General features: G+C 35.1%; 1 protein-coding gene across 2 annotated transcripts in view; it reads right to left on the bottom strand.

The window, feature by feature from the left end:
• Ar (androgen receptor) overlaps positions 1–25,912 on the bottom strand; it is a 176,431-nt gene that overhangs the window by 70,393 nt on the left and 80,126 nt on the right. For both annotated transcript variants that reach the window (XM_051178490.1, XM_051178492.1), the window contains exon 2: positions 1,496–1,647. In XM_051178490.1, the coding sequence (XP_051034447.1) occupies positions 1,496–1,647 (152 nt within the window). The remainder of the gene's footprint in view (positions 1–1,495; positions 1,648–25,912) is intronic.

Below are 25,912 nucleotides of genomic sequence, written 5' to 3'. Positions count from 1 at the left end.
AAGCAGGGGTGTTCACTGGAGAAGCTGAAGTGATTTGAAGTTCTTGGAACGCGTTTCCATTTCCTTTTCTGATAGCTGTCCTTTTATAAGTACTGTTCAGAAAGGAAGGCCCTGCTTTAAGGCTCTTTCCAAATGTGTAAGCTTATGTCCAAGGAGCTTGGATCTCATGCTATCATGAACAGCAGAAGTGCTCCATGTTGGAATAAAGGTAAAACAGGCAGCCCAGTTCCGTATGCTAGTCACTTCCTTATATTTCTGGGATATGGAAGAAAATAAAATGATAACTTTATGGTTTTGAATGTATTTCTTCCACCTACTAAACGTTGCAACTTAAATCATTATTAAGATCGGCCATCAGTGAGGAGAGCAGTGTAAAGGTACCTACATTCTAACTTTTCTCCTGTTGTCAAATATTCACTGGTGCTTCTGTTGTGCTCAGTCTAGTCCTCAGTAAAAGGCATTTCCTTCCAGATGGTTCTTTTGCAAGAGGAAAGGCTCTTGGTTTATGTTCTGACTTAGAATCCAACTCTTCCAGACCATGCAGAAGGCAGGAAAATTCATTGGCAAGAAGCCAAGACAGGAGTGTAAATTGGTATTTAAAACTGGGCCTGGTGTCACATTTAGACCATATAGGGGCAGATTCCCTGTGTCTCTATGAAACAGGAGTTTCAGACAGAGAGAGGGTAGTAGAGTGTATGAATCGAAGAGTTAGCCCCTGATGATTAAGGAGACAAGATTCAATAGATTACATTAAAGGTCTAGAATGGGATTTTCTGCCAGATTATGTTGGCTAGCTTATCTAAAATCTATACAGATAACAACTAGGCTTCATCTCACTTAGCTGCATATAAAATGTAACTTATGCTGGGATTCTAGAGCAAATGTGATGCCCTGTAGGCAGTTCTCTGATGAGGAGAATAGAACTCTTGCTTCCCCCTGAGATTTTATCTACCTTGTAGCTGTTATTGCAAAGATAGGTCCCAAAGAAGCAGCAAGCCGGAGGGAGCAGGTGCAGACACTGATGGTCTCCCGAACAGTGAGAACACTTCCTTTCTGGGGTTAAAGCCAGGAAGCTTTTGCTAAGGAACAGGCTCGTATTCACCACATAGAACAGCCTGTGGACTCAGTTGGGGTTTCTCCACTTCTAACCTCTCTAATAAGGACATTTTCCCCCCTCACTATGCAGCAGAGTTGAAAACAAGCAGGAAGGAAATTTAATTTTTCAAATCATTAATTTTGCTTTCATTCCTTGGATCCACCGAACACCAAGCACCAGCTGGGACCACCTTTATCCCCAACGTTACTTGTACAACCAGGGCCGCCAAAGGAGCTCAGCAAATATACCCATTTACTTCTTTAATCTTATAGCTTCTATGCCAGGGCCCTTGCTAATGACTCAGTCCCTGGGATTATCCGAAGAGCTTGAAATGTTGTTGTCCCTCTCTGGGAGGCAAAAGAAAAGGGAAATATAAGGAAATAGGTAAGACCTTTTTACCTTCAGCGGCTCTTTTGAAGAAGACTTTGCAGCTGCCACAAGTGAGAGCTCCATAGTGACAGCCAGAAGCTTCATCGCCACAGATCAGGCAGGTCTTCTGGGGTGGAAAGTAATAGTCGATGGGTAAAACGTGGTCCCTGGCACTGTCCAAACTGAAAAGACACACACACACACACAAAACAAAGCAGCACATGTCAGTGGGTGGCAGAAATCTATCAGAAATCTATGGTTCTCTGAGAAACTGTACACATAAATGATTATTCTATGTATTGCTCCAGCGAATCAGTGTGAAGCTGAGCTGTTTGGAAAGATTACCTGATCATGCTGTTTGTAAGGTTTTCTGTGGTATTGGCAGAGCACTTTGGATCCTGCCAAGGGATTAAACAAGATCTCATGGAGTAGTCAATCTCATGGGCTCTGCATTTATAAGGTAAGGAAGAATGCAGGAAAACTGAGGCTAAGGTAGTAACTTAATGCAATGCTCACGCATCATTTTCAGTCACTAAATGGCATGAACCTAACACTATGCCTTACTTCTGCCAAAGGGAGGCCTATGATCAAACCATGTAAAATGCCAGATGGATTTTATGTATGTGAGCTTTTGGAGTCTTACATGTAAAAGGGAAATACTGTCACTGGTAGTACTGAGATATTGCTGTGACAACATGAATCAACTGTGTGAGTTACTTTTGATATTAATATACAAGTGAAAGATAAATTAGTTTTCATTGCACTCTTAAATTGATTCCTTTGTCTTACTTTTGAGCCTCTCTGTATCACATGGGCAGGTCTCTGGCCCTGCTCTGTAACAAAAAGTAACAGAATCTCTGTGCCAGAGACTTAGACTGAGAAATGATGCTGCCAAAACTGCTGACCTTTATAAGACTTATAGGTTCCCTGAATGAAGATCACACTTTAGACGTCTAAGCTCTTACCTAAACTAGTCTAACCGCTTATCTCCAAGATCTGTGTTTAAATTCTTCCAGATAGACGCGAAGGAAAAGGGACAGAAAAGTATTTCTAAACTCTTCACTATATGTTAGTTTTCATCTCTCTCAGTAATGAATTCACTTGTACAATTAGAATAAGCTTTTTGCTAACTAAACTTCAGATTTCGTCTGTTCTATGTCCTATGTCAAAATGTAAACAAAATGTAAGTGACCACCTATATTAATCTGTCTTAGATAGATGACAATTTTTCACACTTTGCACCATAGGACTACAAATTCCATGTTTATCAGTTCTTCTCTACCAAAAAGTAATAAGAAAAATAAGCCATAATTGGAGTCTATTTCTTGTGCTTAGTGGTTTCATCACCCCACAACAACGGAACAAAGCAAGGTTATTCTCTCATTAGTACAGCTATTATACAGTGGAAACAAGGACGGGTAATAAATGACAAGGTTAAAATGATTTGAAAGCAAGGCACATATATCTTATTCTAAATTCAAAGTAGTTTTTCTTTCTCAAAATTCTTTTCACCACTCTTTCTACTAATGGCTCTTTGTTTTCATGTTTAGCATAGTCCTTTTAATCCAGAAAAGTATTCAAAGTTCTTCTTTCTCCCACTCCAAATGAGCAGCCCTGGCAAGGCATAAACAAAGACAATTTAGTCTGAACTTTGTAAGTCTCCAGGACAGGAATACTTACCTTTCTTCAAGACCTGAGTACACGGAACAAATTTAAAATATTTGTTCTATAAATATGAAAATCCAACAACTAGCTGTAGTGGCCAGTTTTCTCTTTCAAAAGCCCCAATTTCATGCCACTATGAGAAGGTAAACAGAATCAAGCATACCAGAGCCATGTGTTTCATAGGAAAAGAGCCCATTTCAAATATACAACTCAGCCAAGCACAAAGAACATCACTCACTGTTTTGGTTAAAATGTCATTCACTTAGGTAAATATTGTTCCTCCCTTCTCAGTCCAGAAATAAGCAGAGGAAAATTTTCATAACTTTCTTCCTCTGCTTTCTACCTTCTTTAAATCCTCTATGACTAACACGAATAAAATCAAATAAAATAAATACATGTATGGATGTAGTAAACATGCTAGGCCATATCATACATATATCATCTCATATTATATCCCTCCCAAAATTATGATGCTTAGATTAATTAAGCACATTTTTTTGCAAACCTCTACATATAGTAAACAGAAATCGTAAGATTACATATCTGCTAAGTTCAAATCCAAGAAGAAGATTCTTAATTATTTACAAATTATGATGTATAACTGACAAACTGTAATATGGTTGGAATTTGGAAATAGGTAGATTAGATCAACTGGCAGATGGATGAGTCACTAGGCTAAATCTAGAGACATAGTGGTGATTAGTGTATATTCTTACCCTTTTGCAGCTCACCATTTACTAGAGCAGAAATTCAAGATGCAAAGAAAAGTAGTATAAAGTAGTAAATAATGATTTCTGACTGTTACATGTAAGAATATAGACGAAACACAGTATTATTTTTAAAAGATAAGAGTATAAATGACAACAATAATATCTTTTTTAGGCACAAATTACATGTCAAGTTAATAATGTAGAAAATACCACAAATAGATAAGTAAAGTTGTCTTTTTAAAAAAGATAGCAAGAAAACAGAGTTGAAGCCAGGCATAGTGGTACAGGCCTTTAATCCCAAGACACAGAGGCAGGTGGATCTCTGTGAGTTCCAGGCCAACCTGGTCTACAAAGTGAGTTCCAGGACAGCCAAGACTGTCATGAAAAAACATCCTCATGTTTATACCTATTCAGTAGGTATAAAGTGTCATTTTAAAACAAAGTAAGTATGAAAACTGTGCTATGCAATTCTATCTAGAGATAATATAGCACTACACATGTCAATTTTGTTATGAGGGTATTATATTATTAAATAAATATACATTTTCATCCATATCATTTAAGCAACAGTTATTGTTTAAATAATCTAACCATATTTATATTCAAAAGAAGGTTAAACAATCATAATTTTGTTGAGTAGATATGAGCCAAATAAAAGGTGCCTTAAAATTACTACAAGAACATAGGGGAGAAAAATAATGAAGAGAATTCTAGAATGTAGAATTTTATGTACTAACACCCACTTTGACTAAAGGCTTGAGTAATGGCAGATTTCACTAGACAAGTTACTCCTCTCACATCTCCTCTACTCAGTTCTCAAAATATTTTGGACAGCAACTCTCCTACTGATTCTATCTTAGTGTGCATAAGGGCATGCTGTAGTTCTGACTCATGAGCTAAATTTTGGGAGATAGAAATGAAAATTCTCACTGCAGTTCCTTCTTCTCAAAGCATACTCCAGAGAAACATTTGCACATGTGACCAGGAGGCACATGCATCAGTGTTCATAGCAGCTTTGTTTATAAAAGCATAAGTGTCAAATATCTACTGACAGGAGAAAGAGAAATACATTATGGCATATAAATTCAATAAAATGCATGCCAGCAATGGCAAGGAATGACTGAACCCTCACATATTTAACAGACCTAGGAAATAACAGGATGCATTTAATTCTGTTGTATAAATTTCAAAAAAGAGAGCCAAAGCAACAATATTGTTTAGGAATACAGGTGAAAAATATTATCAAAATTTAAGAGTATAATATCTCCTAAATTTAAGACAATGTTAAGCTCTAAAATATTGTTGAGGGTGAGGATCTGAAGAAGGAAGATAAAAGTAGATGTGTGCATTTGTACAGAAATAACACATCTATCATATGTCAGGCACCACTCTAGATTTTGAAGGATAGGGTCATGAATAAAGCAGACCAAAGTTTCTTGTCTTTAAAGAGCTTGAATTCTGCCAGGCTTTGTGTAAAGGTGTTAATAATATTGTTGGTTCTTTAATTATAGCACATAAGCATTCATTCTTTTTATTATTATACATATATTCTTTCTACGACTATAATAATAAATAATTAAATACGAACCTGAAACATTTTGATATCTTCCTAAATGGCACTCTGTACACATGAACAAAGGTTTGCTTTGAGAACAAGTATATCATGTTTCTCCCCAACTGCCCTGGTTTACATGCTTACTTAAGGTGCACACCTAATTAAATAGAAGTGGATGGCCAGAAACTGTCACCCTGAAAATGCCAGGTAAATTTGGAGTCTCTTTCTCCTCTTTCTTCCTTCCCATTCTTGCCCCCAAATAGGAGTTTGAGAAGTTTTGAAAGTTGTACTCATTTGAGCAAGCCCACCAATAATTGTGGAATCAAGATAAAATGCAAAAGTCTCACAAAAGTTTTCTTTATTAGGTATAGTAATGTTAACTTACCAGGCCTGGGTTATATTCCTTCCACTACCACTACCAAATTATGGGCAAACGTTCTTAAAAAGCAGTTGACCATAAATGTATGAATTTATTTTCAGATTCTTAATCGCGTTCTCAGTTATGTGACCATCACTCTTTTATTTTTTACATTTTGGTTAATTTTTGCATATACATAATTTTATAAACTCAAATAATTTTAAGAGGCTAATATTCAGGTGAGAGGCAAGAGGAGAGAGAGAGAGGAGACAGAGAGGAGAGACAGAGGAGAGAGAACCAATTACTTTCATTTCAATTTCCCCACCTTATTTCCCTTAAATTCTTTATCCTAAACATGTTTTTAAAAGCTTTGTAGTAAGGGTTTCCAGTCAGAAGTTTGGATTTACTTTATTTTTTATTCTGAAGTTTGTTTCGATTCTAGGCTCAAAATGAACTTCAGGAACAGTTTCTTAACTTCTAATAAGGCAGCTATGATTTTAAAATTTCAATGAACACACACCATGCAGGTAAGTAGGTTTCACTGTGGCATATCTATAAGTATATATGCTGTGCTTTGATCATATTAACCATTCTTTTAAATTCTTTTTGTTCTCATTACTAGCTGATATTTTGCTTCAGAGTTCCTTCATTCTTTAGAAATTACTGATGCTTCAACAATATTGAGTCTGTTGATACATGAGCGTGAGATATTTGCTCATTTATTTTCAATCCAACTTATTTTCTACAATGTTTTGGGGTTTTCAGTTGACCAACCTTGTACTTCTTTTGTTTAATTTATTTGTATTTTTTTATTTTGATGATCCTTAGCGATCTGTTCCTTTCATTTTCACATTATTCTCTCCAGAGTATACAAATGCAGTAGGGTTTCAGATGTCAGTCTTTTATTCTACAACCTGGATGAGGTCATTTGACTATTTCTAATAGCTTATTGTGGATTTCTTAAAATTATACCCTGTAGTATCATGATATGTATGATTAGAGATAATTTCTTGCTTTCTCTTTAATCTTGATGCTTGTTACTTATTTTGCCTGCCTAATCACTGTGGTTAGAATATCAAATTTAATGGTGAATACAAATGGAGAGAGCACGCATCTTTATATTTTGTCTGATTTAATGGTAAGATTTCAATATTAAGTATGATTAGCTTTGCAGTTTTCATAAGACATCCATTAGGTTAGGGAAGTTGACTGATATGCCTAATTTTCTGATTGTTTAATCATATATTGGCATTAATCTTCAATTAATTTGTTTTCTGTATCTGTTGAAGTAATTCTGGTATTGTTATCTTTATTATTATATTGGTTTGTTTTGTTGACACTAGTAGAGGTTGAATCCAGGGACTTTCACATACTAAGCAAGTACTTCCCCACTGAATCACATATCTAGAATCATGTCTTTTATTTTTAAAGGTGTGCACCACTACTACCTGGCATTTGTCTTTAATTTTTAATATGGCATATCATACCTATTGATTTTATTTGTGAAATAGAGCTTACTAGGGATTTGTGATAAATCCTTCTTGTCACTGTTTGTAATATGTTTTACTTTTTAGTTGACCCATTCTCATAGTATTTTGTTCTTGATCTTTTCAAAACCTAAATTAAGGGGTTGAAGAGATGGTTCAGCTATTAAGAGTATGGGTTGCTCTTTCAGAGGGCCGAGATTTGGTTCCCAGCACCCACATGGTGGGTCATAACTGTCTGTAACTCTAGTCTCAGGGATTCCTGATGTCTTCTTGGGGTCTCCTTGGGAACCAGGCATACATGCAGACAAAACACCCATGGACATAAACTAACTAACTAACTAACTAAACAACTAACTAACTAACTAACTAAATAATTAAACAAATTTAAAATCTCTATTGAAATACAATATTTATTTTAGGGCTTCAGATGTGCTAGATAAATTTTTCCATTTGTTAAGCCATACTCCCAGCCCATTATTTAGACTGTGCCTGGGACTCATGTTTCTCCCGAACCCTCCCCTCTTTTAGAATATCCTTCTGGCATGTACCACCACAGTAAGCTTAAGTCTTTTTTCTTTTCTTTTTTTTAAAATTTTTCTTATTTTACATATTGATCCCAGTTCTCTCTGCTTCCTGCCCACCCTCTCTTCCACCCTCCCATATTCCCTGACCACCCTCCCATCCCATCCCCCCCCCACTCCACATGTAGGGAGAGGCTATCTAAATCTGTCAAGTCATTTGGAGTAGGGACTAGGATTTCTCTCCTGTCTCTAGGTTAAGGGAGTATTCCCCCTTGGGGAATGAGCTCCCAACGTCATTTTGTCCACCAGGAATACATCCTGGTTCCACTGTCAGAGGTCCCTTAGGCTGTGCAGGCCTTCTAACTGAGACCAATATTCAGGGGGTCTCAGTCAGTCCAAGGGTGGATTCCCAGCTATAATTCTGGGGGTCCATTAGCTCCTCCTTATTCAGGTCAGCTGTCTCTGTGGGTTTCTGTAGCCTAGTCTTGTCCTCCCTCTCTGCATTTGGATTCCAGTCTTTTTTCAAACATGTTTTCTAATGTACCCTCTACTTTCATTGTTCAACTAAATAATTTGAATTGTCTTTCTTAGGTATATCCTCTAAATTTTGGTGTGACACATTTTCATTACCATCTATCTTAGAGTTTCTCATCTTACCAGTGTTTGTTTCATTGACCCCATATTTATTTAGGATTATGTTGTCTATTTCCATTCATTTGTGAATTTACAAATTGTCCATATGTTTCTGTTGTCTAATTATTTCCATTATGGTAAGAGAACTTACAGAATGTTTTTGATTTTTTTTTCATGACAGGGTTTCTCAGTCCTGACCCTCCCGGATCTAGCACTGTAGACCACACTGGCCTCAAAGTCACAGAGATCTGCCTGCTTCTGTCTCTGGAATGCTGGGATTAAAGACCTGTGCCACCACTGGCCAGCATTTTTTGAATGAATGTTTTTTTATATTATATGTGTTTAATATCTAGAATTCTGAAAGGGTTGAGTCTAATAATTTTTGCTTTACATTCGCATTGTTTTTATGAAAGGGTGGATATATAAATATCCTTATTCAATCATTCTGGATGTCTCAACATCCAAATTACACTATAGTGTATATGGCACAAAATTGATTCAATATAGCTTTAAAGAAAGGAGGTCAATTATATTCTTCATTCAAGCATTCATCTATTAATTTAATTATTCAGTAACTTGTGTTATTTTGGACAACTCTAATGAATGATGTATGTACAAAGAAGATAAAGACATTGGATTTTTCCCAGGGGGTTTTCATAATCTTAATAATAGTTAAGAAAAGTGAAAAATATTGCAAGATAAATGCTGTAAAAGGTGCAAGGTTGGGGCCAAGAAGTGTGCTCACTATTTATGATATTGGATATTTTACTGTGGAATCCAGAGATCAGATAATGGTATCTATGTTTGTAAATAGTAATTAAGCCTTAAGCTTGATATATAGTAACTGCTTTATACAGTATACAAAGGTGAATAAAAACATTACATGCTACTAAACATCAGATATGTATAGTCTTTGTGGTTATTTCCAGTTTTGTAAACCTTACACAATTAAAAGACACACCACAATAGCTGGAATTAGGACAGCAATACTTTAATATCAAGGTATTGCTGGTTTGACAGATCTATCCATTTCTCCTATTAGTACTCTTAGAAATGGAGCTGAACAGATGAATGCTTATTATAGTCATATCCTTGCATTTCCCAAACCACATCTGCTATTTTCTTTGAGCCAATTTTTCTCCAAAAGTTTTCAAGCCATCATAGCCAATCAGCCATGGAAGAATTAGCCAGATTGTTTCCTGCAGTGTCATCAAATCTTAGGGCTAGATATGTTTCCAAATTTTGTTTCCGGAATGCATTGCCAATGAAACAGGAAATGGAAAGCAAGCAATCATTGATGTTTTTTTTTTTTCTAAAACACTCAATTTCATCTTACATGTTAAATCTTTCTGGATTAGAATATTTCTCACATCTTTCATTTTAATTTTGAATAATAAGAACGTGATTTACTGAGGGCTTGCTATGTGATATGCACAGAAAAAGTGCTTAGTTGTCACAATTATTACTGTGGTGTACATAGGCTATCTCTTTGTTTAAAATGAGGGAGTCAGAGGTACAGCACCATTTAGTAATGCCTTCAAAGTCACACAACCAGTAAGTGGCAGAGTCCTTGTGCTGGCAAGCTTGAATATCAGCTTTACAAAGGCTTAAGTTACCTTTATATAGGCTAAAGTTCATAGCTGAAAATTCCTCCATAATATTGACCTGGAGGCAAGTCTGTGAGGCATTTTCTTAATTTAGTGATTGATTGAGGAAGGACCAGTCAATTGTGGATGGTGCCACCCCTGGCCAAGTATTTCTGGGGAGTAAAAAAAAAAAAAAGCAGACCAAGAAAGCACTGGAGAACAAGTTAGCAAATCACACTTGACAATGGCTTCTGCTACAGTTCCTGCCTCTAGGTCCCTGCCCTACTTGAGTTCCTTCCCTGACTCCTACAGTGATGGACTGCTTCCTGGGAGTGTAAGCTAAATAAATCTTTTCTTTTCCAAGTTGCTTTTAGTTGTAGTATTTTTTTTTTCACAGCAGCAACTCCTTAAGACAGATCTGCAAATCTCATGATTTCTTCCTTATGCTATATAGCTATGTCACCCTAAATTATAACAATTGGATAGCAATTAAAGATCTTATAGTCCCTTGTTTCTTAACACTTGGCCACACAGTAAACTTATATGGAAGCTTTCTTAAATTAACCAATGCCCTTATTCTGATTTAATTGAAATTCATTGGAGTCTAGACAATAACTTTTTTCCCCCAAAGTTACCAGCATGCTTTAATGTCGAGAAATGTCTGGCAATGACTTTGTTCAACTCTGTCCACATTCATTGTAAAATTTTGAGCCCAAAGAAGGACAGAGAATTGATGAGAATAAACAATTATTCACAAGCAGGGATCACACTGGAATTCAGGGGTTATAATTCCTATGCTAGGGTTCCATTTTAGAGTAATACCTACAGTCTTATTTAAGTGTTCTGTGAATGAGAAACAAGGAACCTGCCCCCCCCCAAAAAAATCTCCATAAGAGTGCATGTAATATAGTTACTCATCTAGATCCCAAAGAACTTTAAAGAACTACTAAAAGCGTTAAGCAATATAAGTGCTACAAAGACAGATGGCACTTAGTTAACTATTACTGAACTCCCTACTATGTATCAAAGGCAAAGCATAGAGATCTGATGATGCACTTATGCTTGACCTCTTCCTTAAGTGTGGTCTGTAACATTTGCTCTGAATGACAGTATCTCCTCAGACCCTCATTCCACAGATGAGGCAAATGAAGTTCAAAGTTAGACACATATTTTTAATAAGTTGTAGTAGCATTGAAGGAGAGAAAAGCAGAGACTCTAAGGAACAGCGAGTAAAAAGTAGAGACTCTAAGGAACAGCACATTCTGAGTTTGAATGCCGCTATTGATGATCACTAGTCATGCAATCAGTTTCTTTAACTATAAAGTAAGAAGCATAATATTCCATGCTCAGAAGGTTATTGTGACAAGTACATCAGACAATACACGGGAAAGGGCCTGGCATACCCCAAGTAATTTGCAACTTTTATCTGTTTTCACCATCTTACTTCAACTTCCCCTTAAAATTAGTCTATAGAATCTCATACTCTACAGTGAACTGTACAGTAATTATGCTACCTCCTATGCCAGATACTACTTAGCAGGAGCCAGTGTTAACATTGGGAAAAGATTCTATCTTTAAAGTCCTTTTGTGGCTTTCTCCAAGACAGGGAAAAAACAGATAATTTGGCATAAGAAAAGTGAAAAAATTTCAGCCACATGCCTATGTGCCACTGAAACTTAAAGAGGACAAATAGTACCATGTGAGCAGACACAATTTGCCAACAATGAAATGTTGATATGATTTCAATCTTAATTTGAAACCCGGAAGCCAAGGTTAGATGCTTCTTGTTGACTCAAAGAATGTACAGGAGCTAGAAAAATAGGTCTATTGTATCACTGACCCATGGCAGAACAGAGCTTACTTTGATCTCTTAAACTCCAACAAAAGAAAGTACCCCACTCCCCCAAATGATAGACTTATTTTTATTGAGGGAAGGGGGATTGTTGGCAATGATTAAAAATCCCTGAACCCCTTTCATTTCAGGATACATTACAATAAATGGCACACTAGTAAGACCTGACATTTAGTCGGTACCTGTACAACCTAGCTGCAAGCCTTTAAAATGTAACGTCATTTAATCTTTAGAACAATTCAGTGAGGTATATATCATCATTGTCATTTTATAGAAGGAGATGTTGAGGTACAGCTCATTAATGATTTTGCTCAAGACACATAAGCAGTAAATGGTTGTCCTACACTTTGAACTCAAGTCATTCTGGTTCCAAAGTTACCTATTAGGATGTTGTCTTTTACAGTGTGTATCAATCTGTGGTGACTCAACACAGAAAATTTGAGTCATTCTGGACTTAATGTACTACACTTCCTCAGTGCATCCCACCTGCCTCCACCATTCATATCAGTTGATCAGTGACTAATATCTGTTAATTTTACAGCCGAAATAGTCACCACATAGACACAGCTTTGTCTTCAAAATAACTGTAACTGCTTTATTCAAAGCCTTCTGCTTCTTTGATTCTCACACAGGACTCAGTGGCATTCTATCAAAAATATCTGCCTCTATGACTTTCTTCTCTAACAGCTCTCAACAGTTCATGACTCACAGGAGTGGCTCTAACTTGTTGCTGCATTAGAATCACAAGAGGAGCTTATTAGTGATATTATTACTGAATGCAGATTCTTCTCAGGCTAGAGTTACAGGTCAAACCTCAGTACTTGTAATTTTATTAAATGCCCAAGTGAAAAACCACATGGCCTATAGGATATAAATTCAAAGTACTTTCCTGGCCTTCAGGGCTTATTTGTAGTTCTTAAGTTCACGCCTTACCCAACCTCTTTCATGTGATCTTCCAGTGATGTGAAGATGCTGGGGTTCCTAATATAACTGTCATTTAAAGCCCCTCTGTTTTTACTTACACTGTCACTCCCTCTAACTTGAACACTTCCCCTTGCTCTTGACCAACTGACTCTTTCAAAACATGACGTCAGCAGAAGAGGCCAACAACTCCTCCAGGAAGTGCCCTCTGATTCTGTGTCACCAGAAACAGTGTGCTCATGTGCAGTAGAACTATTTCAAAGAACCAGTATCTCCAGATCACATAACCTATGCAATTGTCTGCTTTCTGCACAGCATTGGGCCAATTGATGCTTTTCTTTCTCCTTATATAACTCTCAAGGAACAGAAATGTGCTTATTTAGGAACAGCCATATTATCTCTCAAACAGCATCTAAATGTGAAGAGTAAGGCAGACACTGAACAACTTTCGAGTCCTAAATCAAGACGCTTCTAAAACTTATCAAACAAATCATAACTCCTTTCCACAAAACACCAGCGATTCCATAATGTCCATTCAGTATCAGTCTTGGCCATGAAGTTATCCCTCATAGTGAAACTGTATCTCTCAAATTATTTCTACCTAATTGGTAGAAATGGAGAACAATTATTTGATACAAAGAGATATACAGGTGAATAGAATGTAATCTAGGATAAAACTTAAGAAAGGCTACATGTCATGCTTGATGTATTTGGAACTAGGTAATAGTGAAGTGGCATGGAGCTGGTGAATTGTCATTGTTAAATAAACAAAAATAAAATGTCCATCTTGATGAACAAGCCCTTTCAATTCGGTAACATGATCATGTGGCCTCTGACACATTACCTTCATGTTTCATCAGCCCCAACCTAAGAAAACAAATTGCAGCTATGGAGCATACTTCTTTTCCTTTATTGGCAGGGTTTACTCTCCTTCTTGGTTCTGCTGTGGAATCTGTCTTACTATACAGATTAAAAATTGTAAATCATTAGAAATTCACCAACTGATTGTGTGGCCAGTCACCTTGTTTCCTGATCATCATCTGTCTTATTTTTAAAACGCATAATTGTAAGGCAGGGCAAGTACATAATGTGTAGTCATGGGATCTGTATAACCAACAAAGAGTTGAGTCAAAAGAAACATGAGGATGTTAAATGCACCCCCCCAAAGTAGAATAGAAAGAAAAAGGGTTACAATGTAAATTCCTTCCTTCCAAATGTATCATTCTGCATCCTTATAAAACAAGGAGTTTCATTAGAAATTTTAATTTGAAATAATTGGCAACAATGATTTATATCATTTCATAAATAAAAAACATACTTGAACATTTATCCTCATCCATTCTGTTAATGAAATTTTATTTTGCATTACCATAAGCCAGGCACCATTAAACTGTGGATACAGTGGCAAACAAGTCAGATAAAATTCATCTCTTAAGGTTTCCGCTTGTATGGGTATATGAAACAAGTACAGAATGTTGAAACAAATAATTTCAGACACTGCTAAGTCCAACATTCCTCCCACAAATATTTTCATTCCATTTCCAGATGAGGAAAAGAAGGCAGAGAAATTAAGTCACTTAGCCATCCAATAAAGAACAGACTTGGGCCTAAAAAAAAAACCACAACTTGTGACTAAGCAAGCTATGATCATTCTGATTTATGACTTTGCTTCTAGTTTCATTCCCTAGCAGTATCTGGATTCCTTACTCTTTAAGTCCTTGGTTTGCTTAACACTGTCTCTGAAGGAGGATGATTCTTATTTAAAATGGCTGGTGACCATAAAATCAGGAGAACTAGGCACATAGGCTGTAAAACAGGACCAGGGTGTTTCCTGGTCCACTTGGCTCTATAGTTCCTTGAAAAAAGCCAGTACTCATTTTATTCACCACTCTGTCCTTGGTACTTAGCATACTCATTGACCTCTAATTAGTGTTTTGTTAATTTTTTTTTTTAAAAATATGTGAATGAATGAATGAGAGAGCAAGTAAACACAAGATTCAGAAATCTGGGTTTTCATGTTTCTGGCAAAAGAAACAAGCAGGTGTGACAAGTAGTAGGTTGGCCTGGACTGGGAGAAAGAAGAGAGTGGAGTTTATCATGTAAGATGTAAAATCAGATCAGATGAAAGTAAACTGTTCCCTTTTAAGACATAGTTAAGAGATGGGCAAAGTTATTCTTTGTACGATGCACTTAGGCAATGAAGAAACAGTGTGCAACATGGTGGTTCTTACCTTCTGAACAGTTTGGTAGCTGTAAAGAACAGCATTCTGCTGGATTAGGGCTAGGATGTCTGGAGTCCCTCCAAGGTCTAGGTAATGATTGGGTGCATAAGGAATTCTCCTCCATTTAAAATAAATATTTTATTTTGTACATTACTTTGATTAGATCTTTGTGGTATTCAAATAGTCTCTGGATATTTACAACAGATTTGGAGAGAGAAAATGTCCACTGGACTAAAAAGAAATGCCAATACTCACTAGCTCTTAACCCACTGCCACCTGCAGTATTTACTACGTTACTATAACATTGACTGAGCAAGCACTACAGTTTCTCACTTATGGGATGGTATTATTTATAGTATCTTCTTATTACTAGGTGCATGGTGTGTCATATGTATACCTTACATAGCCAAATATGTTGTTTCTCAAGGTAGTTACAGACAACATGGTTATTGAAAATAATTGGAAAAATCACATGAGATTAATATAAAGCATCAAAAGAATATGGGAAAAAGGAAACAGTATTTTGAGTCTTTAACAGCACCATTGAGATATAATTATTGTGAAAAAAATGTCTACCTATTTAAAGTGTAAACTTTTATCAATCTTACTGTATTTACAGAGTTGGACAAATATCAGGACTATCCAGTTCCAGGATACTTTTATTACCTTAAAGTCAAACCCTGTACTCTTAGCAGTCTTTACTCATTCTCTTTCCTGAAGACTCTGTTAACCCAATCCACCCTTTGGTGTCTATGAATTGGTCAGTTTTGGATATTTTATGTAAATAGAATTATATAGTATTTAATGTTAATGACTAACTCTCTTAACACAGTTTTCAAGGTTAAGTCGAAGTTGCATGATTTATAACCTTGGTATGTTTATCTGTTCACTTGATAAACATTTGTTCACGTTCTACTGCTGGCTAATATTAATTATGCTGCTATGCATGTTCAGATTCAGGTTTTCATGTGGCTGTATATTTTGACTCCAATGCATATATGTCTAAGAATGAATGTACTAATATCTGTAATGCCTGATTGTGAATTGTGATATGGTATTTGTATGACTTGCTTAATGTGTCCAAAGGGTTTTTTGCAAAGTCAGCTATATCTGTGTTCATTCCCACCAGCAGTGCATGGCAACTTTAATTTTCCAATTTTTTCCAACATTTATTACTTTATTACTGTTACTGATATTGTCAATCGAGTCAGTTTGATGTGGTACCTCACTGTAGTCTTGAGTTAAATTTTAATGGAGATGAGTGACATTCAACAACTTCTTTTTGTTCATCCGCTTTGGAGAGATATCTAAATCATGTTTATTTGCCTTTTTATTATGAGATTTCAAGGGCTTACATATCCTTCCTAAAATCTCTCTTATGAGATTCATGGCTAGAAAATATTTTACTTTCTTGATTATTGTAATTTGAAGCTCAAAAGGCTTTTCATGTGGCCTGTTATATGATTTACTCCAGAGAACATTTCATGTTAACTATAGAAGGCTTTGTCTTCTGATGCTGTGTTGAGAGGTAGACATCTCTTAGATCTAGCTTTTTCACAGAGTTTCTGGTCTCCTTGCCAGTTGTGCTTGCATTATTGAAAGTAAATTATTAAATTCTCCAATTATTATTACTTATCTGCTTATTTATCATCTCTGTGTACTTTAGGGTTCTGTTTGGTGAATATGTTTATAATGGTTCTTTCTGATGACTGACCCTTTATTATTAAAATGTTATTCTTTAGCTATAGTAATATTTTTATCAGAGAGTTTCTATTTTGACTGATGTTAGCAAAAATCACTGCTAACTCTCTTCTGGTCACTATTTACATATTATAATCATTTCTATCCTTTCACTTTCCAACGATTTAGGTCTTAGAATCTACAATGAGACTTTTGTAGCTTGTATCCAAATATATTCTTTCTTATTTACTCATGCTGACAATCTGTCTTTTCACTTGATTTTATAACTGTTATCTAACTTGAAGGTTGCAAACTATGCTACAAGTTACAACTGACCTATGTTTTTAGTAAGCCAGTAAAAGCAGAAGATTTATTCAATGTGCACATTGGAAAGAGAGGCACAGAGATCCAGCAGACCTCCAAATCTGTCTTACAGATCTTAAATGAGACCAAAGCTTAAATAGAGTTCAGAATATGCACATCTAAGCAATCCTGGTCAAGGTGTCTCACATATCATTGACCCATCATTAACTGGACTTCTGACAAACTATTAGAACTGTTTGAAATCTCTTTCCAGGAGACAAGTAATCCCTATGGCTGGAACCTTTCCCTTTTACCTGCATGGACTTTCTGGTGGGAATCCCCTACTTCTACCCCATATATACACCACTTTCATTGTAGAAAAGTTCATTGAGATGTATAGACTGATTCTTGTTAGTCTTGGTATGTAATATTTTTGCAAGTTACTTTCAATGAAGTTCTAATTATAAAAGAAAAGTCAATATATAAAAATCAAAAACTAATTGTGTTTTTAATTGATTGTTAGATAACAGCTTAATTTTGATGTGGTCTCCCTGTTATTTTCCTCTTGCTGGTGTTAAGGTTTCCTTTATATTTGGCTTAGCACTTCAACTCCAGTTTGTCTGAGTATGAAGTCTCTACATTTTCATTCTTGAAGTATTTTCTTACCCACTTTGCTTTGAAATACACTTTTCAGCAAGTTTCTGAATATTTTATCATCATTTAAAAAATTCTTTCTTCTTTGTTCTCGTCTTCCTTTCTGACAGTGTTGTTACATGCATGCTGGCATTTCAGTAAGGTGTCTCAAATTTCTTCAAGGTTCTTCATTTTTTATCATTTTCCTTATACTAATTTATAATTAATTCTTGGATATATAGGACATAGTTTCTTTCCCTTTTTATGCATGTCTCAGAGATACTTTACATATTGTAACAACTCTGATGGAAACTTCCCCTTTTCTGGGACTAGTTCTTTCCTGCTTGAGCATTTGTTTACTTGATGTGCTAGATGCACAATTACTGGGCATTCTGCTTCTGCAACACTGTGAAATTTCTGATGATTTTGCTCACATTACCTTGTTTTGCCTTTTAAACTTCTTTCTAACTAGTCATATATATATGTATATATATATATATATATATATATATATATATATATATATAGGCTTTTAACTTCCCTTGGTTAGATTTTTAACTTTTATTAGTGGATGTGCATGTGGTTTAAATGCTTTTTTTCCACATTATGGCAATTTAAGAAATTTGTGTCACATTTATCAAAGGTTATACAATTCCAAAGTTCAAAGATTTTCCCTAGTTCATTTTCATAGGGTAGAATCTTTCATTATACTAGAGACAATTATGATTTTATTTAAGGCTGAAGGTTTTAGAGTTGCTCTTGGGTCAAGATATGTTGTTCAAGCAATATTTGGTCAGTGTTTGCTTTTTCAGCTTTAAACTTAATCTGTTTTACTAACAAAAACATATTACCTTCAGGGATGCTTCAGGGTAGAATCCACCTTATACTTTTTAGAGATTCTTCTTGAGTAAGTAGAATTTAGCATATATGCATAGTTTTCTACCCACAGAATAGTTTGTGTGTTCTATTAATGAATGGCTCATAGTTATCTGGTTTCTCTGGTAACATCTCATTGCTCTGCTGTTTTCTTTGTAGTTCCCACTATCTAATCATAAAGCTCTCAATTAATTCTTAGTTGATGATGAGCAGTATAGCTACTGTCTTCAATAAAACCCTTAGCAAGGAACTTCTGCATGCTTTTTTTCCAAATGAAATGAAAGTTTGTGGAGCTCTCCATACTAATGGTTTTCCTCTCATCTCACTAGCAACATCTCCATGTCACTGCACTGTGGTTGAGGTTCAGGGATAGTCATATGTTTCTGCCAGACTGATTCTTTCCCCTGCTCAACAAGTAGAGTCTGAATTGATGGTAGATCCTAATCAATTTGTCTTGCTTTTCCCAGAATGTTGACTTCTTCATCTTGTATATGAGCTGGCACAAATGCCATCAGGAACCCAGTACTCTGACTTATCAGAACAGAAGTAAGCCTCTTATAAGTAGAAATGAGATGAATGAACTTATCTGCAGTACTTTCATCTGTGCTTCTGCAAAACAGGGTTAAAGACAAATGCTGGCGGCAGGAGATTTTGTGATGCAACTATAGCCCTCGGTAGGAGGTGGAAAGAGGAGGATCTCTCTTATTTCATCTGTTTGAAGAACAATTTATATCACATGGAGTTAGGTATGAGGATCATGTAAATCGAGGTTCAAATATTGCATACTTCCTGTTCTTAATCAAATTTACTATATTTTCTTGAATAAAGTTTTACATTTTCCTACATGTCCTTTACTTTGTTTACTCTTTCAGAATTTAATGTATGATTGTACCAATATTTTTAATAGTTAAAAATCACTGTTTTGCTGGATAAAATTTATAGCAAGAAATTTGTTCCATATCAGGAAACTGCATGTGCAAAAGCAAGTGTAAATCAGGCTGTATTATTCAGGTTGCAATAATGGGTAAACTGAGCTAGTGATCTTAGACTGATCCTAATGACACTGAAGATCCCTGAAAGTACATTTGAATGATAATGACTTGGCAAGTTATGTGCCTTCTAGATAGGCTTATGAACAATTTAAAAGGATTTAGATTTTATCCAATACTTAGATACAGCTAAGTAACTAGAATATACATGTTTAAATTATAATATACATGTTTAAATTATAATGAAGTAATACGTATCTTCTTCATGTTTTTATATGTGAAAATTATATCTAAAATGCAAGGTAATATTTTATTTTCAAATGTGTTGCAACTTTTCTTCTGAGTTGTTTAAGTGTGTGTGTGTGTGGGGGGGGTTTTCAAGACATGGTTTCTCTGTATTGCTTTGGAGCCTGTCTTGGAACTAGCTCTTTAGAGCAGGCTGGCCTTAAACTCACTGAGATTTTCTGCCTCTGCCTCCTGAGTGCTGGGACTAAATGCTTGCAACACCAATGATCGGCTTAAATGTGTATTTTTAAGGAAACGTATCTTTTGGTTAAACTGAAGGAGCAAAATGGAATTCAGGAGTTAAGGAGTTGCAGTTAACCCATGTATAATAACTTCCTAAGTAACATTTAAACTCTCTTTTCTTTCTTGGGACTGAGTTTATTTCCTTTGTAAAGAAAAATATTGTCTATTATGAGAAAATGAATGTTGAATTATGTCATCTCTAAGGTCCCTTTTAACCCTATGCTCATTATTAATGAGTCTTGTGTATGTGTGAAAATACTTCCAGAACATGATTTAAATCAAACTTATCTGTAAAGTCTCTGAAGTATGACCTCCAAACACTGAAACCATGATGACAAGGATGATGGATTTCAATGTTGGTTTTAATTTAAAACTGCTGTATATGAAAACTTATGAATGAACATAAATGTGATGGTAATATATATGAAAAGGAACCAAATTCTTCTATATCCAATGATCTCCATAAATCTATAAGAAACAGATGAAAAGCCAAATAAATAAAAACAACTGGGATAAGGCCAAGAACTGGCTGTTCACAGAGAAACAAATATAAATGGCCAATAAACATGTGAAACTATGCTCATTTTCATTCACAGTTGAAGAGAGGCAACAAAATTGACAAACTATTGTTTTCACCTGTCATACTTACAAGGATTAAAAGGCATTAAAATGTCTAATATTTATAATTTTATCAAAGGAAGAGGTAATATCAAACAGAACTGAGCATCTAAGAACTAATCTTATGTGCAAGAGCATGCAAGTAAAAATAATTAACTAACAAAAACTACACTGGTATAAAAATAATGCATTCTGTGGAGAGGTTTCATTGATCTTGATAGAAAAGCACTGAGAAATCAAAATGTAAACAAGAATATGTAAACATATAATTCCATGCAAAGAGAAATGAAACTAAGTACCCATATTCTCATTAATAATAAAACAAAGTACACACACAGTAAATCAGATATAAACAATATTTTAATGAGAAAAGCATAAAACAAAAGCTTAAAATTTATACTGGCCAGTGTTAGTAAGATTGCACTGAAACTAATACAATCACATATGTTGTTAAACCAATTTTCAAGTTTATAAAATCCTATAAAAGAACTCAGGATGTTCCAAAGAGTCTGTTCATACTTTGCAGACCAATAATACCACTTCTGAAACTGATTCTTAAGATAAATTCAGCCAAAACAACTAGCAATGAGCATAGCATACACTGTTGTACTTTATCCATAATATCTCTATATTAAAAGAACAACATGTCTAACAGGGATAAAAGCTGGGCAGCACACTAACTCCATGGTAAAAATCCATAGCATAATTCTTGATATCGATGGAAACACTATTTAAAACAGGTTCACTAGACATGGTTATTCAGCACTTATCTTTTGGCTAAGAAGATTGAAAAACTAATATAACTTAATTTTATGTAGTCTAAACTTAAGATCAATCAGCAATTATCATTGAACAGGTCACTGGTATTCAAAGTAACACTAAAATTTGAAGCTACAACCAAAAATGTAAGAGGAAAATTTATCAAAATAAAACACACGGAAATAAAAATTCAAGAGAAAGAAAATGCAAATGAATCTAATAGGATGAGTAGTTAGTGATGAAATGTATTTTCTTGGATTTTTCATTTTTAAAAATTTTAATTTTTTAAATATATGATAAGTTAGAATTTTAACTCGTAGTACAATTTCTCTAATATGTACTAAGTTCATTAATATTGCTTCATTCAGTCTGTCAGTATAGCATTTATTTTGACACATAACTCACTTATTTGGCAGGAGCAAAAAGATGAAGACCCAGTCTCCTCCCATCCTTCCTATTCCAAATCACATCAAGTTAAAACATATTGCCCATGCAAGTCCAAAGCCAGAGTGCGTGTTAAATTTATTCCACTAAAATAGGATAACTATGTAGTTAATAACATGCTTCTATTAATAAACAATGTAATAGAAAGACATTCAATCCTCTTCATTTTGGAATTTGGATGATAGGAATGGATACTGCTCCAATTCTCAGTTTTACTTTCCATCTTCCAGGTTCAAAAGGCAAACTTTCCATGTGATTAACTCCAATGGAAACAGCTCATTGTGGTTGTGAAGGAATTTCTACTGACCACAAGCAATATGAAATTTGATTTATAGATTAAGTCTGATTTCATGCTGATTAGTAACCTATGAAAAACCTGTGGCCCTACTGGCTCTCAAACTAGAAGGCTGATCTGTTAAGTCAATTTGATAGAAATCAAGGTTTCTGTTGGATCTGAAGCCCTGAAACAAAATTCAACATGGTCATGGCCAATAGAATTAGATGTGAACACAAGGGTGGTAGCAGCTCAAACATAAATGGATGTGCAGTACTTAATCCTAAACCCAAAATCTGACAGGGGAGAAGCCAATGCCCAGAGTCTCTTGGTTCCATTTGATTCAGTTGTATGTGGAACTCAGGCCAGCAGAAATTAAGTGGCAGTTCATCTGGACAGCTCTGAATGAGCACATGAGTCACAATGGAACCAGAACATCTGGAAAGAGAATGAATTGTTCTCTTTCATTATTTTTACTAATTCCTAACATTTGAATCACACTTTAAAGTTTGAAAAATGCTTTCAACCCATTATCCTATTTGATGTTCACAACAACCCTGTGAGGCAGGCACAATACTCAGTCCATTAGCAACAGCTGCCTCAGAAACCAATGTTTGTATAACACATTGTCTTTCAAGAGTACTATTTCACTTATTCTTCATAACTCAAATAAGTGGCTAGAAAGCTTTAATTCCTAAGTTTATAAATGAAGGAATCACAGATAGAAGAAGGGAAAGATGAGTGTTGTGGCTTTGCTAGTTATTCAGTAGCCTTAGGTCCTGAAGCCAGTGTTCTAATTCCCAGCTTACAATTGTCATCTCTTTCTATTTCTGTATGTTGATGATAGGCAAAAGAGCTAGAGAAAGTTTAGATCCTTTCACTAACTTAGCCCTGGTTTTAGGAGTTTGCAATACCCAGAAGCCTCAAATACATAGCATTCATTCTTTTACCCAAATACTCCTTAGTTTGGGCAATAGGCACCTGATTGCCTCACTGTCCCTTGGATTACCATTCTGTGTATATTTCCCCTCAAGTTATTACTATCAACTGAAAATTCCATGAGGTGGCACCTTCATTTAAATTCCTCTGAATAAACTAGATTTAAATTAGTGAAGAATTTGCCAAGTCTCAATGAGATAGAATAATTCTCATTGAATGGCAAATTTACATCTTAATCAATAAACAGCAAAATATTTTAAATTCCTTTTAAGTGTATTTATAGAAGAAAATTGACAGTCTTTAGAGTACTAAATTCCAACCAGGTAGAATATGTTTTGAGACATAATGTTCAGCATAGAAACTACAGTCAATAGAACTATATTGTATGTTTCAAAATAACTGATATTCAATTCTAAATGTTCTCATTACTAAAAGTTGTAAGTATATGAAGTGATAAATATGTAATGGACTTGGCAACCATTTCAACATGTATATGTAATTTCAAAATTTTACAGGGTACTCCGTAATATAAAAGTTTTCAACTAACCAAAAATTAATAAAAGGACTTCAATATGATAATAAACTTCAGAGAATGTTGCTAACTATCTGCAACTTGCATAAACAGCATTTGACTGTGCTTCATTTCCTTGTATGTAACATGTTCTTAGGTTCCTGTCCTCTCTCAATTCACTCTAAAATCCTTATGTTACCACTTTCTCCTTCAGAATTAGTCACATATCCACTATTCTCTAATTGTATATATCATGACATGTCTTTGGTTCCATCGTTCTTAACAGAATGTCCAGCAAATGTACATATTACACACCCAACACATACTTGTTGGACTGATTCACTTTAATGAAGCAGTTCCAGTGAGATGTCTATCATTCTACCATGCAAACAGTATGGCATGTATGGTGACAAATATGAACCAATAAAACTCAATTTGATGAAGAGTCAAGTTTAATCCCTCATCCATTTCTGAATAGACAGATGGATATTACATGGTTTTCCTGAGTTACCCCTTTGGCTGTGTGTCAGTCAAGGATATAAGAAAAGGAAAACTGCTTTTCTCAGACAAATTAACAGGCCAGATGACCATTTCATAGCCTGCAGAGTGCCTGTAAAACAAAATGGCAAACCTTTCTACAAATGCTTTCTCATAAAAAATGCTTCAGGGTGGAATGCATACACACTAGCAAGCAAAGCTGGCTCTCTGGAAAGTCTGTGCACAATGAAAGTGGAATCATCTAAGTAAAAGCAGGGAGTCATCTCATAATCATGTACACAACTCTAGAAACTGGGAGACATTTCCAACTGTGTGCTGTCTAACACAGGTCACTGGGAGAACCTTTTGGGAGTGCATAAGGCTGCGACCTTGTTGTCAAACTCATTCCCAGGAAGGGAAATGGCTTCTTAATTATTTCTGGACCTCATGCAATTAGCTTCCAAACACAAATCCCACTTTGACATTGATCACTAAGGAAATAAAGTAATGGATTATTATAAAAGTGCTATTAAAATGAACCTTAGAAATACTGTCTTGTATTTTATTAGTTATCTCCCTTTGTTGTTATCATATTATCTCATTACCTAGTTATCATGAACATGTAAAGATCTTTTCTCAAAAGGCAAATGACATAAAAAGGATCATGTTACAAGCATATATATATATGAATTATATATATGTATATATGTATATATATGTATACATACATATATAATGTACATATATGTATATATACATATATATATATATATATATATATATATGAATTAGTAGATTAGTAGAAGGGAAGTGGCAGGGAGCGAATAATGGGACTAAAGACATTGAAAAAGTCATGTGGAAATTCTACTATCATAAAAATTTTTAAAAATATATCTACACACATAGAATGAATAGAATAATGAGTTATTCTATACTCATACACCGATTCCCTCACTAGATACCACATAGGTTAACAAATGAAAAATCCAATGTCAGGAACTGGTTATCTTTGGAAGTTTTGCTAGTAAGGTCCAATAGACCTCCCAAATTACAGACTATTATTAATGTTCTTGATGTGTATTGACCTGAAAGCTTCATCCATACTGGCTAGCTTTTATAATGCTATACATTGATATGCATACTACCAAATGAGAAAGTAACCATCAGTCTTCTACAACTTTGAATCCTGTAGGCCACAGTAATGACTTGCATGCCTATTGTTGAAACAATACCACTATGTCATGGAAAATACCAAACACTTTATGATTGAGTTTATGACATGCTCCATAATACCTGGCACCATTATCCTGGCCACAGGTTATAGACCACAGGGAAGAAATTACTACTATTATTTTGCTAAGTAGACATAGTATTAAACCAGTTCACACTGACCTATCATTAGTACATCTTCCAACTTTCATTAGAGAAGCTTCTATTTGTAATGAATGATGAGTTATACAGAGATTCACAACTGTTCAAGTCTCTGGGGTCATTATGGGAATGAGCATAGAACACAGACAGTGGATTACACACATGAAAAACAACACATATATATCAATGCATAGTAGTTATAACAATATGTAAGTGATCCACAGAAGCTAAAGGTAGACAAAAATCTCAGAATGGGATGGAAAGAAAAAATCCCATCATTATTTGATGAGCTATTTGCAATTAAGAGCTGCTGGGAGATGGGGATTCTGTCTTTTCTTTAAGAATGTAATCAAGCTTTAGTGGATGGCAACATATAAGCAGTGCAAACTAGACTTATGGGTTGAAAAATAGAAGGGAACACAAATTTGAGTGAGTAGGTTAGGTGGGTGGATCTCTGGGAGACCATGAATGTGGTCTAAATGCATTGTACAAAATCAATTATAAACTTGTAAAGGGAAGACAAACAAGAATTATC

The sequence above is a fragment of the Phodopus roborovskii genome, unplaced genomic scaffold (assembly GCF_943737965.1).
Source record: "Phodopus roborovskii unplaced genomic scaffold, PHOROB, whole genome shotgun sequence".
NCBI classification, from domain to species: Eukaryota; Metazoa; Chordata; class Mammalia; order Rodentia; family Cricetidae; genus Phodopus; species Phodopus roborovskii.
Note: the sequence above shows the minus strand (reverse complement) of the source record. Positions and strands in the feature narration are given on the sequence as shown.